Source organism: Peromyscus maniculatus, chromosome 12, assembly GCF_049852395.1.
Source record: "Peromyscus maniculatus bairdii isolate BWxNUB_F1_BW_parent chromosome 12, HU_Pman_BW_mat_3.1, whole genome shotgun sequence".
Classification (NCBI taxonomy): Eukaryota; Metazoa; Chordata; class Mammalia; order Rodentia; family Cricetidae; genus Peromyscus; species Peromyscus maniculatus.
In genome coordinates this window covers 82198677-82212176 of record NC_134863.1, presented here as the reverse complement: position 1 = coordinate 82212176, position 13500 = coordinate 82198677, and the positions used below count along the sequence as shown (strand labels likewise).

At 49.0% G+C, this 13500-nt stretch overlaps 1 protein-coding gene across 2 annotated transcripts in view; it reads left to right on the top strand.

Annotated features, from left to right (window-relative positions):
* The first annotated feature begins 1368 nt into the window (after positions 1 to 1368).
* Positions 1369 to 13500, top strand: part of Runx1 (RUNX family transcription factor 1) — a 232489-nt gene continuing 220357 nt past the window's right edge. For both annotated transcript variants that reach the window (XM_042259562.2, XM_006981378.4), the window contains exons 1-2: positions 1369 to 1505; positions 1722 to 1838. In XM_042259562.2, the coding sequence (XP_042115496.2) occupies positions 1781 to 1838 (58 nt within the window). In that variant the 5' untranslated portion in view covers positions 1369 to 1505; positions 1722 to 1780. The remainder of the gene's footprint in view (positions 1506 to 1721; positions 1839 to 13500) is intronic.

Sequence of the window (13500 nt, the reverse complement as noted above, 5' to 3'; positions counted from 1 at the left end):
GCCTGGTCTTTTAGAAAGACCTGTGGCACTGAAGGTAATATCCTGGGGCTCGGATATTACCAAAATTAGCTCAATGAAAACCGAGTGAGGTCGTCCTTGGGGGTTCGGACTTAGGGAAGTGCCTTCTATGCCTGGGGCTTGGCATCCAGGGCTGGAAATTTGGACCTATGATGTTCTCGTCAGGCTGTGCCTTGAAATTGAGGGAAATTGATCAGAGGAAAAGAAAGAACCAGGTTATAAAAGGAAAGCCACGCCTCATCTGGGAACTACAGACAGGGTAAAGTTGTACTTGTCAGCAAGCAAAGCAGAGAGACTGGAGAAGGTAAACCTAGGGAGCAAGATGTCTTGATTGCCTGCCTCCACACACACATGACTGCTGAAGGCAGAAGAGCTGTGTAGTTTTCCCCTCAGACAGCTGGGGGAGGCAGGTCCTGGGCAGTCGCTAGGAGCTGCTAGTGAACTCAAAGAGTGACCTACCTAGGAGAGGTGTGGATCAGCCTGTTCATCCGAGGCTATCAGCAGTTCGTACCGTATCAGGTACGACAATGAATGGACCCCTGTACACTAGCCTCAGCTCTGCCTTGTAAGGAGAGTCTTCTTTCTTTATTTTCCTTGAAACGAACTTCCTGATATGAGTGCAGGAGTCAGTGCGGGTGTGCAGAACATGCCACGGTTTTCTCTGTTTACCAAAAGAGATCCATGCTAAGTCTGTCCACAGAAGGGGAATAAAGCCTCATCATTTGGGTTTTTATTAAAATGGTCTTTTCATTCCACAATTAAACCATTTTATTTCTTTTTTTTTTCCAAGCTTTGAAATGGCAGTAGATTGCTAGCCCCTTCCAGGGTCAGCCACTCACAGAAATGGTTCCTTAATCTGTTTTTTTTCCCCCCTTCTTAGTCTTAAATGCTTTTACCAAGAACCCAGCTCTCCAAGCCGATGCCCAGCAATGTAAGAGATGGAAGCCGCATCCGGCCTCAGCAGCGAGTTGGTGCCAATGTTAAATTACTATTGGATAAACAGCAAGGCAATCTTTATCTAAATAATCAGCTGTTCCCCAAACCACAAATAACAACAGGATCTGATCTCCACTGAGTCAGTGAAGAGCAGCCGAGACATCAAGAGAAGACTGAGGCAGGGGATTTTGTTTGTTTGTTTGTTTGCGTTTCTTTGACAGCCCCCTCTTCTAAGCTCTACTCAACTTTTTTTTTCTTTTACACAGCTTAGGGGAGGGCAGGTGGAGGGCAGGAAGGGCACAGCTCAGAAAGTTTAAAAAAAAATTTGACATCACTTAAGTCACGTGATTGACACGAGCCAATGGTGATGGGCTGTGGAAAGGGGAACAGTTAAATTTGTAATTTGGGTTGTGTGAAAACTTCTTTGGGTCTCATAAACAACCACAGAACCACAAGCTGGGTAGCCTGGCAGTGTCAGAAGTCTAAACCCGGCACAGTGGTCAGCAGGCAGGGCGAATCACACTGAATGCAAACCACAGACTCTCAGAGCGGTGAGCAGCCCAGCCCACAGCCCAGGCGGTGCTTTTTTTTTTTTTTAATCTTTAAGAATTTGAATGTTTGTTTCTGCAAACTGCAAATGCACTTTTCCCCCCCCATAGGGCCCATGGAGTTCCAGGGGTGTTAAGGTTGGGGGAGAAAGAGACTTCGGGAGCCATGGTGGGAGGTAAGGTCAAAGGAGATGACCTTTCTTGGTTTTTGCTCTTAAGGTAAAAGAAACCATTGAATCCCCCCACCTTCAGAAGAGGTGCGTTTTCGAAAGGAAACGATGGCTTCAGACAGCATTTTTGAGTCATTTCCTTCATACCCACAGTGCTTCGTGAGAGGTGAGTACGCTGATCTTTTTATATCTGATTTTATTCAGCTTTGCACAGACTGAAATGGCAGCCAGGGGACCCTCGGGTGCTTGCCTGGGGTCCCTGCCTGCTTGTGGGGAGGCATTCAACCAGAGGCCTGTGATTATGAGGCAACTGGATTATTTCTTTGTTGGACTCTGTGCTGCGGAGATGTTTTGATAAATGCTTAGTCGAGCTGCTGAAGTATTTGGTCGCCGAGGGAAGCTTGTGTCAAGTGTCTTGGACTGCTCTTGTGTAAAGTCCTGGAGATTAGAGGCTGGCACCGAGGAGGCTCGTCTCTGGGTTTGAGACGGCTGTCCGTTCCCCTGAATGACTCTGTTGGAGTTACTCTGAAGTCAGCAAGCGGTCTGGCCCTCTGGGTGAGCTCAGCTGGCCCGGAGCTTAGCAGGCTCAGGTACTTAAGCTGACCAGGACGGATGGTGCCAGTAGGGTGGGCTGGAAGAGGCAGCTCGCAGGTATGCCTTGGACCCGCCAGAGAGTTCAGGGCCAAAGTGGCGACTCCCAGAGAGCAGGATCTGGGCAGACTCATTCTGGGAACAATCGTCAGAAGGGGCTGCGCTGTGGTTTTTCTTTTAGCCTCAATTACAAAACGGCAGCCTGCATTGCTCAAGACAGAAAGCCAGCAAACTGCGGCATACGCAGTCGCTCTCGGAAAGAGCTATGGAGCCACTTCCTAAGTCCACACATTTTCACAGCTAAAATTACTAGATGGCAGACTTGGAGGTGGGCACCCCACAGGTCTCCAAACCTGCCCACGTTTTCATAGCCAGCCTCTTGAAACTTAAAAAGCCGGAGTTGAGCCATGAGTGGCCATGTGTGTTTTGTGGATCTTTCATGGTAAATGGGGACTGAGCTTAAGCAAATAACAACAGTGCCATAAAAATTTCATGAAGGTACAGCCGTGCGTCAAGACATGCTCTTTGACCTGTGCCTGCAGCTTGTGGCTTGATGGTTTGGCAAAGCTGATATGGAGTGGAATTTGATGGGGGGGAATCATTCATTCTCTGGGTACAAACTCTTATGCACACCCAACCAGTATCTGTGAATCATTATTTATTCACGCAGCCAAGCACAGGGGAATGCAGAGGTTTGACAGTCACTCTGTCCGAACAGATGCTATTGAGGATGTCACAGTGCTTCTATGTGGGAATATAAGAACTAGGGCAAGGTGTGTGTGTGTGTGTGTGTGTGTGTGTGTGTGTGTGTGTGTGTGTGTGTGTGTGTGTGTTGTGTGTGAAGGTTGGGGGGGTGGCATCAGCATTTAAGGAGAAAGAGAAGAATGCAAGCCATTAACCAAATCCAAGCTTTAAACTAAAAGGCTTCCAAGTGCTGCCTTACTGGCAGCGGAGGAAATTGAGTGAGGTTGAATCATGGGCATGGGTGTGAGTCACACATCTCACAGTGTCCTGCAGAGGGATAGGCAGAGACACCAGCCCTGGGGCCCCTGGTAAAAAGCCACCAACTGCTCACTGGTACGTTTCCTCTGGGCTCCCGACAAGCAAAGGAAGCAATATTTGTAGAAAAATTCCTGGCTTACTCCACTCCCAAGCCTGCTCCGAATGTTTATTGTCTCCTATTTGATGAACTCAGCAAGACAGAAGCAGGGAACTTTGAGCATTCTGCTGGGGAGTAGGTTGTACTGCGGCCCTCGGTGCTGGCCTTGGGGATGTCTTTATGGGCCCAACAGCAAAGACAGTTAGGGATGTGGTAACCAGGAACTCAAAGGAGCCTGACCCCTGCAGCCAGCTGCCCCAGCCTAGGAGCAAGAGTCTGATTATTTTCAAGCAGGCTACCTGGACAGACCTGGCTCCTATCAAAGTTCAGGAAGACCTGGGGAGATGTATAAATACTTAACCATGCAAGCGTGAAGACCCAAGTTTGAATCCATGGAGCCTTCAAAAAGCCGGGTGCAGCCATGTGCTCATCTGTAACCTACAGGGGGACAGGAGCTACAGACAGAGGCACCCTAGAGGTTCACAGGCCAGCTAGCTGGGAGTACACACACAGGGCATCAAACAAAGACGCCCTGCCTCAAACAACATAGGAAGTAAGGGCCAACGTCTAAGGTTATCCCCTGACCTCTACAGGCACGCTCTGGCACGTACGTGTCCACATTCCCCCCACGTGAATGCACATACATGTACATAGCATTGCACATACCACACACATACTGATTTTTAAAATAATCAGCGTGGTTTATTTGAAAAGGCCTCACTTCCTCCTCTGAGCAAAACGGACCAGATGGAGGGAGAAAGGTCTGTCAGAATCCACAAGCTGATGAATAACATGGAGATTCAGTATCAGAACCTCAGCAACTCCCTGGTTAATATTTCCTCCGAATGACCTGGCCACACAAGGGTTTAATGACCCACATTGGCTGTCCACGATATGCCCCACTCAGAACTGTGACAAAACATTGCTGGGTTTTTTTTTTTTTGTTTTGTTTTGTTTTTTGTGGTTGTTGTTGCGATGGTGGGGTTTTTTGTTTTTTAGGTTTTTTTGTTTTGTTTTGTTTTGTGTCCTTTTTTGGTTTCATTGGGAACTGGAGCCAGAACCCACCCTCTCCTCGCCCGCACCTCCGTCGCACAGCTCATCTCCTGGCCCCGGGAACTACAGTCTGGCCGTTCACAGGGTTCCCCATGGCTGCTCCCTTGCCTGTAATTTATGGCCTTGTGTTCCCTCCCCAGCAGCCACTGTGGGCTGCTCACAGGAATCTTGTTTTCCTCCCGGGATGGTTCTTTATCAGTCTCTGCAATCCTCACAGGAGGAAACCCGTAACTCATTCTCAGCCTGATACCAGTGTGGAAACTGGGAGAACACAGAGATGGGGAACCGAGCAAGCCATTGTTCCCTTTCTCGTGAGAGCTGGGCCAGCCAGCGTCTGAGACGCTGGCACGCAAAAAGAATGTGGTCTACCACAGAGAACTCCCTCGTCTCCCCATCACCCCACGCCAGGCTCTCACTCAGTCTGCCCGAGACTCCCAGGAGCTGTCACACGTGGTGGAGGGCATGAAACCCTTGCAGAACCCCAACCTGCTCCCCTCGGAAGGCGCAATGCACAGCACAAAAGAGATGTGACTGGGGGGGGGGGGGCGGGGAACTGCCGGATTTTTTTTTCTCCTTTTTTTTTTTTTTTTTTTTTCAAAATGCCTCAGGTAGCCTTGTTCTTAGAAGTGGCTTAGTGGTCTAGGCAAAGCTTGAGTGCTGAGATGCCTGAGTTCCTAGAACCACGGGTAAAAAATCTCAGCTGTGTAGCTCACTCTGTGTGAGCCGCTCCGGCAGAGCCGTTCAACGGGAATCAGAGGGCTGAGGCTGACGGTGTGCAGTGCATTTTCCCCATCGATACGAGTTTACAGCTATTGAAAGACTTGAGGACACTTCCTCTCACACCACTGAAGGCCTCGGGGACAGAAAGCCATAGATGAAATTACGTGTGGCTTTGTCCACCATGCGAAACCTGCTAGTGAGTAATCGGGCTACAGCAAAAGACCACGGACTTTGGGGCCTTGGAACACAGAAACGTGTTTCCTCGCGCTCTGGAAGCGTGTAAGAAGTGTAAGGTCAAAGCGTTAGCAGCTTCGGGCTCCTGTGAGGTCTGGCTTGTGGCTTAACTGTTACCTCTCCTCTCCTGGTTCGTTCTCTCTCTCTCTCTCTCTCTCTCTCTCTCTCTCTCTCTCTCTCTCTCTCTCTCTCTCTCTGTCTCAGCTCACTCTTTAGCACAGGCTGATTGATCTAGCCCTCACAATGTAGCCCAAGATAACCTTGAGTCAAAACAATCCTCCTGCCCCAGCCTCCAGAGTCTTAGAATTACAGGCCTGATCTACCAGCCCAGCCCCTAAGCTCCTGTTATAAGCCAAGTCCTAGCAAGGCGCACTCTCCTACTTCCTTCTAGCTAAATTACTTCTGGAATACTCTATGTCCACCCATTACAATCACATTCTGAGGAACTGGGAGTTAAAACTTGAATGTACAGAATTGGAGGGACAGTGTGACCCCTGACATGGTGGCCTCGGCAAATCGTCCTCCTCTGGTCCATAAGGAGACCAGAATGAGGCACATGGCCAGCTGCCTCCCTGGACATTCAAGAGTCAGAGCCTGCCTTCCCTCGTGAGATGAAGTCTCACATCGGAGGCTACCCACACATTACGAAACTAATTTTCAAGAGGTGTTAAAAATGGTCTGAACCCTCCCTCATAACCTTTGCCGCCTCTCTTTCTGTGGACCGACCGAGAAGCAGCTGACAGTGTGCAGTCATGGCTTCCGAAGAGCCCATAGTGGTCTCTAAAGAAGCCACCGGTTCTGCCCCGCTCTCTCCAGCAGGGATGCTCTGTGCTTCAGGTTGACCCCAAGGACACCTTGCCAGCCCCGGCCAAGGGACTGTAGGGGAGAGGGGTGACCCTACAGCAGTTCACACATTAAATATGGGACAGGAAGTAGTAGGTGGAACTGGAGAGGTGCTCTCTGGGTAAAGCCCTTCACACACAAACTTAAGGAGCTGAGTTTGAAACCCCAGAACCTTCTTAAAAAGTCAGACGCTCATGTTCGTCTGTTGTCTCTGTGCTCCTGCTGTGACATGGAGGTGAGACAGGAAGACAGGGACCCGCAGTGGATGGTGACCTCCACACGAGTGCCGTTACCACACCCATGTACACACTCACACACAGAAGCAGCATGTACACACACAAACACCCCACCCCCACCCCCCCCCACACACACACGCACACACACACAGGCACGCACAGAGATTAAAGCCTATAAATGAGTGAGTAAGCAATGGCTGAATTGAACAGCAAAAGGAAGCAACGTGACTGACTCCTCTGTGTTCTGGAGACAGACCTGAAAAATGGGTTCGAGAAAGCCGTGGCCCTTTGCTGTGGGGCAGCAAGGCTGGCTGGTGCCGGGACAGACCAGGGGCTGCAGTGCCCACCCAGGCTTGCAGAGAGAAGCCTGGTGTCTGTCTGCAGAAGAAAGACAGCAAGGTTCAGGACGGTCGCTGTGAGCAGGGGCAGGGCTGGGAGGTTTGAGGCGGAGTGTGCTCAGTTAACACCACCCAGGCCGTTTCTCTCCTTTCCGCCATGGCTTCAGTCGAAGCCGAAGGGCTCCCTGGAGCCTCGTTTTTCTTTGTTTCCTTCCATTCTCGCTTGGTTTGCTTAAGGTGTTGTTGTATTTGGAAAGTGGTTTGGCTGGTTGGTTTTACTTGTTTGAAATGGGGTTTCACTGTGTCACTTAGGCCAGTCTGAAACTCACTGTGGAGACCAGGCTGGCCTGGACCTCACAGAGATCTGTCTTCCTCTACCTCCGAGAGCTGGGATTAAAGTATGGTTGGTCTGGAAAGAGTTGAAGGGAAGAGTTGGTGTGAGTATGATCAAAATAGATTTTATTTAATTCTCCAAGAAGTCATAAAAATAATTTTAAAAAGAATAAGGCATGCACCACCATGCCTGGCTGAGCCTCAGGGTGTTTTGTTTTTTTTTCCACCTTGCAGTCCAAATTATTAAAGTATCTGAGGGCCTGCGGGAGAGTTTAGCCTCTCTACAACATTCAAGTGATGTTAACCGTGGCGAGCTCTACCAGTGAGCTGGTCAACCTCTGTCCACCCTTGGAAGAAAATAGCTCTCAATACTATGGAGGACACCAGGAAAGCTCCCTGAAAGAAGTGGCAGAGTTTCTGGAAGCAGGGAAGATAGAAAGAAGAGGGGAGAGTCGTCCAGGCAGAGGACCCAAAGTAGAGTTGTGGAACACCCCGTACACACCCCAGAGACACGGGAGGCCAGGAGCTAATCATCAGCACCCCGGGGGGCCTTCAGCATCCACACTTCCTCTCCTTGTCAGTGGCCACAAGAGGAGAGGCCCAAAGCCCACTGGGCAGGTCCAGCAGCGCAGTTTCTGTGGATGGAGGCTAAGCCTCAGGTCAGGACACAGAGGGAGAGCAGAGGCACTTCTCGGGGAGTTCTGGTGCAGCCTTGGGGTCTAGACGGCTCTTCCAAGGAAAGCCATTTTGCCTGTTGAAGCTCATGCAGGTCCCCTGGTTTTCTCAAGACCAGCAGCTTCCTCTTCTTTGTGACATTTGTCATTGACGAGTCCTCTGTCGAAGCTCAACGGTAAAGGCGCTTTGGGTTTTTGTCTGGATGGGGCCAGGCGGAGAGGCCCACACAGGAAACTCATGCGTTTCTCAGGTAACTTCCCAATGACCTAGATGAGTCAATAATGTCGCTGGGTCTACTTTGAGTTCTGCAAAAAGGGGGTTAGTAATGTTTGAGAAGAGCTAGCCTGCTGCCCAATGACCAAGTTCCTGTGTGAAATCTTTGAACCCCTTAGAAACCATAAAACACATTCTAGCTCCCCAACACAAGGAAGTTTTTGTTGTTATTGTTTTAATGTTTTACTTTGATATGAAAAGTTTTGTACTATTTCATACTTGGAAGATATTTTCAGACACTTCCGTGTTTTTTCTATCTTCTAGTTTTCTAGAAAATCTCCTGAAGCTGCTCTCCTACACAAACGTATCGACCCCACATCTCTCCCACCATTCCTGTCCCCAGGCTCCCACTGTCCCTTCTTCCTGTGAACCAGCAACCACATCTTCTTATATTCTACATATAAGAAGCAGAAAAGGCACCTGCCTTTAATCCTAGCCCTCGGGAGGTAGAACCAGGTGGATCTCTGTGAGTTCGAGGCCAGCCTGGGCTACAGAGCGAGATCCAGGACAGGCACCAAAACTACACAGAGAAAATCTGTCTCAAAGCCCCCCCCCCCCATAAAAAAAAAAACAAAAACAAGAAGCCTCAGGCCAAGACAAGATGATATGTTTTTTTTGACATTTTTAACCCTGCAAAAGTATAATCATTATGCCCTTTGAGAGGCAGAAAGGGAGTAATTCCAGGCCAGTGACATAGCCTAGTTTGGAGAGTGCTTGCTGTAACACGAATCTGCCTGCCGTGTACCAAGCCCCTGGTACCATGACTAGCACTACAGAAACTGGGGGAGGTGGGAGGTAGCGTACATACCTGTAATCCCAATGTTTGGGAGCTGTAAGCAGGAGTTCAAGCCATTCCCAGTTACGTAGAGTCTGAGGCTATCCTGGGATACAGAGAGCCTGTCTCAGGAAAGAAAAAGAAAAAGGGAAATGTGTGTGTTTTCTTTGGGGTCTTTGGAGACAATGGCTGCAGTCAGGAAGTGTTACAATGGGACCCAGGGATTTGGCAAATACAAACGGGATTCTAAACCATCTATCACCTTTGGGGTCAGACAGGCAAGCTCAAGTATTCCTGCAGCCTACTCTCATACTCCCTTGGCTTTCTGGTCCCTCCTCCTCTCTACCCTCCCCTTTCCCTGTCTTCCTCTCTGCTGCCCTGATAACACTGAGTGGTGCCGAGGGGCACAGGACAGAAAGAGGAGCGCTGTACCCAAGTGCGATGGGAATGGATCATTTTAGTGTAAGAGAACAGAACTTTTGCTTGGGTTCCTCAGTGAGTGTGTGTCAGCTGGGTGGGAAAAGCTGACCACAGTGGCCCCTGCAGACAAGAGCTAGTCTGTGTGTGGAACCAGCAGCCCAGAACGGGTGTAGGGGACACAAGACGCCCCTGGCTTGGGCCCCACGATGCTGGGCCGGGGCCAAGATGGCTGAACACCAGCCCTGTCCAGGCAGGAAGGAGATGGCAGGCCTCTGCATTACATGGGGCTATCTTTTTATTCGGAAAGAGAAGCTTCTTTTTATAACTTTTATGCTTTTGAATATATATATATATTTCAATTTATTCTTTGAGAATTCCATACATATCTACAATGAAGTATAATCAAACCCATTCCCCATTTCCCCTTCCAATTCCACCCATATCTTCCCCACATACACCTCTTCCCAACTTTATGTCTTCTTCTTGATTGATTGATTGATTGATTGATTGGATGATTGATTAAATGATTGATTCAATGTGTGTCTATTTGTGTCTGAGTGTATGTGTGTGCAGGAACCCATGAAGCTAGAGTTGCAGGCAGTTGTAACTCACTGTGTGAGCGCTGGGAACAGAACCCAGGCCCCCTGGCAGAGCACGAAGAATTCTTAACCACCGAGCCATCACTCCGGCCCTTCTTTTCATTTTTAACAACCCACTGAGTCCAGTGAGTGCTGCCCATATACACAGGGGTATGCGGCCACTGGAGTGTGAGCAACTATCAATGGCCATACCCCCAAAGAAGAAGAACGTGCCCTCTTCTTATCCATCAACAGCAACAGTTCTTCAGTTGGGGCTGAACATCCTTAGTTCCTCCCCAGGCCATGCTGGAATTTTAGCTAGCTAGGTCTTGTGTGGGTCTTGTGCAGGCAACCAGAGAACCACACTTGCTGTGAATTCCTGGGTTCAGAGGCCACCCCTCATCCGGACAACAACAAGCATTTCACAGCCCTGCTCTATGTTCTTTGGCTCTTACATTCTTTCTGCTCCCTCCCCGATGTTTCCTGAGCCTCAGTGGGGCAGTGGTGTCGGGGAAGGAAGCTGATAAAAGACGTCTCACTTAGGGATAAACACTCATTTGTCACTTTTCTCAGCACTTTTTGAAGTTATGGGTCTCTGCATTAACTGCCCCCCATGCAGAAAAAAAAAAAGCCTCTCCCCCATGGTTGGGAGCCACCTAGGTCTGTGGATAAAAAACGCAAATATTTAGAAGGCAGTTGGACAACAGGAGCATTTAGCAAAGCAAGGGAAGCTTCCACACCATGTGGGCCAGCACCGTGTTGTGAGCCTCTGGCTGGAGAGCAGCCAAGGAGGACAGGGTTGTGTGCAGAGCAGAGAGCTGGGACGGAGAAGGCTGGGAGTGGAAGGACAGGGCAGCAGCCAATGGGTGAGCTCCCAGGCTGCACCTTCCCCATCCTGTCTTGTGTCATTGTTTTCTAGGTTGATTATGCTCGGCACATGTGATTGGCTCTCTGTATCCCTGGCTTCTCCACCCATGGATGCAAACAATAACAGAAGGGAAGATATTGAGGGAAAAAAATTGCATCTGAACTGACTATCAGACTTGATTTTTCTTATCTGCTTTCCCTAAGCAATATGGTTCAGCCTCATTTGCATAACCTTTACATAGTATTAGATATGTCCGTCATCAGGGGACTATTTCACATATCTAGGAGGATGTGCATATGCTCTATGCAAATAGTCTGCCATTATAAGAGGGACTTTGTCCTCCGTGGAGGTGGGGACACCTGGCACTCCCCCCTCGTCAGGATTCTGAGGGGTGCATGCACATACGCACCATGTTCCTCCCTGGTCCTCCTCGGAAGCAGCAGATGAATGCTGGGGTGGCCATGGAGACCTGGTTCCCTGAGACAAAGCAGCAGGGAATAGGATAGGGTAGGGTAGGGCTGGAGCTGATTCAATGGGGAGCAAGACCACAGCAATTCACAGGGTCAAAATTCAAAATCATACTTAACCCTAGATATGTTAGAGGTCCAAACCAAAGTAGACTCTCCTCAGAGCCACCACGCCTGGCCAGGGGCCAGGAAATTCATTTGCTTTATATAGAATTGTTTTCCATGGTGTTTTCCTTCCTCCTTTCCTCCCTCCCCCTCCCTCCCTCCTTCCTTCCCCCTTCCTTCTTCTTCCCTCTCTCCCTCCCTCCCTTCCTTGCCCCTTTTAATTTTCTTCATTTTTCCATGTGGTACTGGTGATGGAACCCAGGGCCTCACTGTTGCTAGAGTTTTCTGCCTTGCCCACAGTCAGGACAAATCTTTGTCACCCGCCAGTCCCACAGCCACTCAGACCCAACCAAGTAAACACAGAGACTTATATTGCTTACAAACTGTATGGCCGGGCCGGGCAGTGGTGGCGCATGCCTTTAATCCCAGCACTCGGGAGGCAGAGGCAGGCGGATCTTTGTGAGTTCGAGGCCAGCCTGGGCTACCAAGTGAGTTCCAGGAAAGGCGCAAAGCTACACAGAGAAACCCTGTCTCGAAAAACCAAAAAAAAAAAAAAAAAAAAAAAAAAAAAAAAACAAACTGTATGGCCGTGGCAGGCTTCTTGCTAACTGTTCTTATAACTTAAATTAGTCCATTTCCATAAATCTATACCTTGCCACGTGGCTGGTGGCCCACCGGCATCTTCACATGCTGCTGGTCATGGCGGCGGCTGTCAGTCCTTCTGCCTTCCTGTCCTTTTATATCTCCTCTCTGTTAGTCCCGCCTATACATCCTGCCTAGCCACGACCAATCAGGTTTTATTTATTGACCAATCAGAGCAACTTGACATACAGACCATCCCCCAGCACAGCCAAGTGCAGACCATCTCAGACACCTGCACTCAGGCCCATGGTCCTAATCATCCTCTATGCGGACCTGCTGGGTAACGCCACAAAGAACCCAAGAAGGGCTCCCACAGGACATACAGAACATCCCACAGCACCTCACACATGCTCTAACCACTGATTTTCACCCTAGCCTTCCACCCCTGTATCAAGTGAAATTCGGTTTTAAATGACTTACCTTAAATTTACTTAAAGATGTTTTCTTCTTTCATAAAAATAAAAAAATAACAGATAATGACCAGAAAATGACCATCTTTCTAGGGTGGGCGGTTCTCATTCATACCTCATATTACTGCAAAGAGAAGGTTGTTTTTGCCTGGTAATTACTGGCCCTGTCGGCTTCCGGAATCTGGATGCAAATCTTTCTCTATCTCTCTCTCTGCTGAGAGAGTCAATGCTTCATTTAAAGAAAAAAAAAAGATAGGAAAGAAAGAAAGTCCTTATTCAGGTTTCCTTCAAAAGAGGAAATAATACGCACCTTTCATTTCACGTTGCTGCAAGACGGGTGCTCATATTGAGGACTGTGGGCTCTGCACATGGCACTACCCTCCCATTTCCAGCCCACTGGGTGCCTATTTTTGGACAGACTTCTTTTAAACCAACGATTCTCCCAGACATTTTAGCCCACCCCCCACCCCATTAGAAACGGTCATTTCCTCCTTGTGTTTGCTGAGCGCTCTGCTGCTCCTAAGACTGACATCAATTTGTGCAAACGTGAAGCCATGTTTTGTGGGTTCCAAGTCAAAGCTCCATGTGTGTGTCAGCCTGGAAACTGCACAGGCAGACAGGAATGAGCAGCTCTCGTACTGTACAAGGCCTCTGATTCCCCCTCTCTACCAGCCATCAGGCTTTCACACCAGGTCTTTTGGAAATGTGCGCTGGGATTCCTTGGAAGGGACTTTTCTGGATGGAAAATAAAATGATGGGACATGCACATTTATCCAAACTAACCAGGAAACTGCTCTAGGAAGCAGTGTTTCCCTCCTTCCTTACCAGAAACATGGCCACAGTAGTGCAAACAGCACTCTGAAAACATGAGAAGGAGGACTTCCTTATGAGAGCCCACAGAAAAATCTAGAAAATACTGTAGTACTCAACATGCTAGATAGGGGTATGAGATGAAGGACAAAGGAATTCAGGCCCCACGTAGTGGCTCAGGACTCTTCTTTCAGCTACTTGGGAGGCTGAGGCAGGAGGATTACAAGTTCAAGGCCAGCCCAGGTGACTTAGTGAGATCTCGTCTCAAAATACAGAGTGGAGAATGGGTGTGTACATTCATGTGTGTGCGAGGACAGTGCACATGCACACGTGTGATGTGGGTATACAGAGGCCAGAG